Source organism: Poecilia latipinna, unplaced genomic scaffold, assembly GCF_001443285.1.
Source record: "Poecilia latipinna isolate Pla-1442-1.1 unplaced genomic scaffold, P_latipinna-1.0 Scaffold3712, whole genome shotgun sequence".
NCBI lineage: Eukaryota > Metazoa > Chordata > Actinopteri > Cyprinodontiformes > Poeciliidae > Poecilia > Poecilia latipinna.
The window spans coordinates 24,189-28,045 of NW_015116328.1; the positions used below are offsets into that span (position 1 = coordinate 24,189).

Sequence of the window (3,857 nt, forward strand, 5' to 3'; positions counted from 1 at the left end):
ATGTGAAAAATTAGTTATATCCTTTTCAATAATATAGGAAAATTCTTTATTGCCATTATAGCAGTCAAACCTTATAGTCTTATAATTTGAACTTTTTACAGGTTTCCATTGGTATTTTGAATAATCAAAATACCAATGGATTTGGTATTTTGAATCATATCAATTCCATTGGTATGATTGTAAGGAGATTTTCTTGAGACTGGAAGATCTCCTTACCATCACTCTGATCTTTTGCTCTCTCCAGATATTCTGTCAGATTAAAGTTGGGACTCTGACTGGAACACAGTTTTAAAATGTACACCGACTCAAGGCAACTGCAGCATTGCTTTCAAATAAAGTTGACAGAAAGGACGTCTGTACTCTGTTGCTCACTAACAATGACGAGTTTGTTTAAAACAAGTTTGCTTAAAGTTATAATTGATGAAGTTTGAATCATACCTGATAGCTAAAAATGAGCTTTAACAGGGACATCCACAGTCATTCGTTAGGATTGAAAGTGACATCACACATTTAAGTTGACAGCATGAGTTTTCTGATGAACAGTCACGATGTGAAGCTAATTTTAGTAACTAGAATTTGACAGAAAGTTGAGAACTGAACACCTGGATATAAACGATGTGACCTGCGTTGCAGATAACTGCACCAACTACGAGCTCGTGATTGAACGGGTGTTCTCTGTGCCCGGGGACGCGGCCATGCTCAACAGCACCCTGCTGTCTCAGGACGTCTTTAACTTCACCGCCGTCCCGTTCAACATCACCTGGTTCAGCGCAAAGACGGGACAGGAGATGAGAAACGAGACCGGTCGGATTCTGGTGCTCCAGGAGACACTTTGGTTCCTCAACACCACTCTGGACGACGATGGGGAATACCTCGCCATAGTGCGGTAAGAGACTGAAGGCAAAGTCATTACAACAGATACACTGCAAAGTCCCCTGCTAAGCTTTGATATAGAGTTGTGTTTATTCTACAGAAAACTGATATTGGTACCACTTTACAATAAGGCTCCTCTTATAGATGGCTAATAAATAACTTTTATGTTATCAATTCATCTACAAACACTTTATAAATGACTAATAGCAGTTTATTCTTTATTAATTAAAGACAAGAAGCAGACTACATGCTAAAAGATTCCATTTACAAAAGCTTATTGTGCTTACAAGATGGTCTTATATGTTTAGCATAATAACTCTAGTTAAAATATACATTTGGCTCACTATTTGGCAAGAAACTGGTGGATATTCTTTGTCTTAATTGATGCATAATTAACAGTTATTTATACGATGTTTAGAGTTTAATTAATAACAGGTCTAGAACTATTTATTAGCAAACTATATGGGGTACTCTCTTCAACACAAGGCAGTTTACTAGCAGTAACTATATTAACATTGGAACATAATATAGATAGATTAATACTAAAAAATAAAGAAGGGTAGATATGTGTCGTACCAGCAGCTGTGTTCCATATTAATTATTTTAGCAGACCAAGTCAGAATAAAATTAAACAATTTTGCTTACTTGGATAAAAGTGCAAAGATACAAACCTGATAAGTTACTCGTGATTGGTGGTTTCGGACTCCACAGACGGTTTGGTTACTCTGAATATTTTCCATAGAAATTGTGGGGATATCACCAAACGTTCTTTTCTCCTCGTTGGGAAGTTAGAACTGAAAAGGCTTCTGTTAGCCGCAACATGACATCAAGGTTTGTCACTTTCCCCCCCTCCCAAATTATCGGAAGAGAACATGATGAGCTTCCCTCATCATGTTTCTAACCACAGCTTCCTGTTTGACCTACTTTATGTTTTCTAGCACTCTGCCATGACTTACAGTAAAACAGGCCTCTGATTGCTGTTAAAAAAAAAAAAAATCTTTGGTAACACTTTATTTGAAAGGGGGTGAATAAGACTGTCATGACACTGTCATAAACATGACATAACACCTGTCATGAACATGAATAAGCCTTCATGAATATTTATGACTGTTGTCATAAAGCGTCATTCGGTAAATTATGACACTTTTAATACAAAGTTGACATTATTCAAAATGTCTTTGTTATGACAACTTGACATTAACCAAGAAATTATTACTGATATAAATTTGTTATAAAAGAATTACTGATTTCACTTTAAAAATTAGGTAACTTTGTTATTAAAGGTAAAGTTTAAACAGTAATGATTTCCTGGTTAATGTCAAGTTGTCATAACAAAGACATTTTGAATAATGTCAACTTTGTATTAAAAGTGTCATAATTTACCGAATGACGCTTTATGACAGTCATTAATATTCATGAAGGCTTATTCATGTTCATGACAGCTGTTATGTCATGTTTATGCCAGTATCATGACAGTCTTATTCACCCCCCTTCAAATAAAGTGTTACCAAATCTTCTCTTTGCAGAAAAATTGTCAAGTAGTATAAAAAAACTCGTAAAAAAAAAAAAAGAAAAGCTGACGAAGATCCCGAAATTACATTTGAGATGGATAAACACAGTTCTATTGTGCCAGAGACGTCATGCCAAACCCATTGCTTTGTCTTTCCATGCAGAACTCCGTCTCAGTGCTACATGCAGACCGCGAAGCTGGTGATGGATCGGCCAGTTGCTGGAGAGTGTGGAAGGCCAAGAAAAGATTCTCGAAATGTGGAGACAAACGTGGTATGCCCTCTGAACAATTATATTCACAAACTGAAGACCTACGGCATGGACGTCTCTGTTAATTGGTACAAAGTGAGTAGCATGAAATTCAATGCACTGAGTGAGAGAATAAAATGCTTCTATTCAGATAAACACCAGTTAATTATCCTTGATTAAGGTTTTTTTTTATGCTTAGCTAATATTAATCCTTAAAAAGTTAAGAATTTTTAAGAATTAATATTGAAGTGTTGTTCTGTTGAGAGGTCATACATGGTAAATATTTTACGGTCGGAGGGCGATTTGGACAAAAACAAGGATTTTGCCATAGTCCTTAGATCTGTCACGATAACAGATTTTGCTGGCCGATTAGTTGTCCTAGGAAATATTGTGATAAACGATAACATTGTCATTTTGAGACCAGTGTTAACTAATAGCATGAAAATAATGTGAGCACAGCCCTCTCAGAGGTCAAAAAACTAATTTCAAAAGAACATTTAGCAGTAGAACTGTAAGACCTTTTAAATATAAAAAAACTGGGAGAGGAGTCTGGGGGAAGGTTTGCATTATTCCCTGTTCACATTCAGATCCTGGGGCAGGTGGAGGTGGGGGGTGTCCCCAAAAGATGCTGCCCTGGGTGGTTGCTCATGTTGTCCATAGCAGAAACGCCACAGCACCTCACTGATAGTGGACTGTCAATAGGATGCTCCTCGAGCAAGGAAACGTCTCTTCTTCTTCTCCTTCATGTTGTTGTTTAATGTCTGTTGCTGCACAAGTTGAAACTTGAGAGCAGACATGTTTAATATTTTCACATTTGGCGGCATCTCCTTGGAGATTTCTCCCTCTTTTTCACACTAACTTTTTTTTTTTTTTTTTGGCTTTTCGCATCCTCCATCTTCAGATGCATTTTTGCTTGGCGGAGAGTTCAGCCGCGATCTCTTCCTTCAGGAAGCGTTTGAAGGGCTGTAGTTCTTATTTGAAACAGTAGATGGCACTGCAGATAAACCCAGAATATATTCAACAGGGTTTTGGCACAACTGCCTGAAACATTAAAATTTTATTCTCTGCTTTAGTCTCAGATTGTAAGAAAATAAAATTGACTGGTTAAGATTGGATAAATATTTATCCCCCCTTTAAAAATACAAAATGATCATGGCCTTTTTTTTTTTTTTTTTTTTGAACTGTCTTGGCTCTTAATAATAGTGAAAATTTTTGTGAATATATAT

At 36.5% G+C, this 3,857-nt stretch overlaps 1 protein-coding gene across 1 annotated transcript in view; it reads left to right on the forward strand.

Moving 5' to 3' along the window:
• LOC106941512 (uncharacterized) overlaps positions 1-3,857 on the forward strand; it is an 11,683-nt gene that overhangs the window by 3,740 nt on the left and 4,086 nt on the right. The window contains exons 3-4 of the mRNA XM_015024565.1: positions 634-886; positions 2,547-2,727. Of these exons, the coding sequence (XP_014880051.1) occupies positions 634-886; positions 2,547-2,727 (434 nt within the window). The remainder of the gene's footprint in view (positions 1-633; positions 887-2,546; positions 2,728-3,857) is intronic.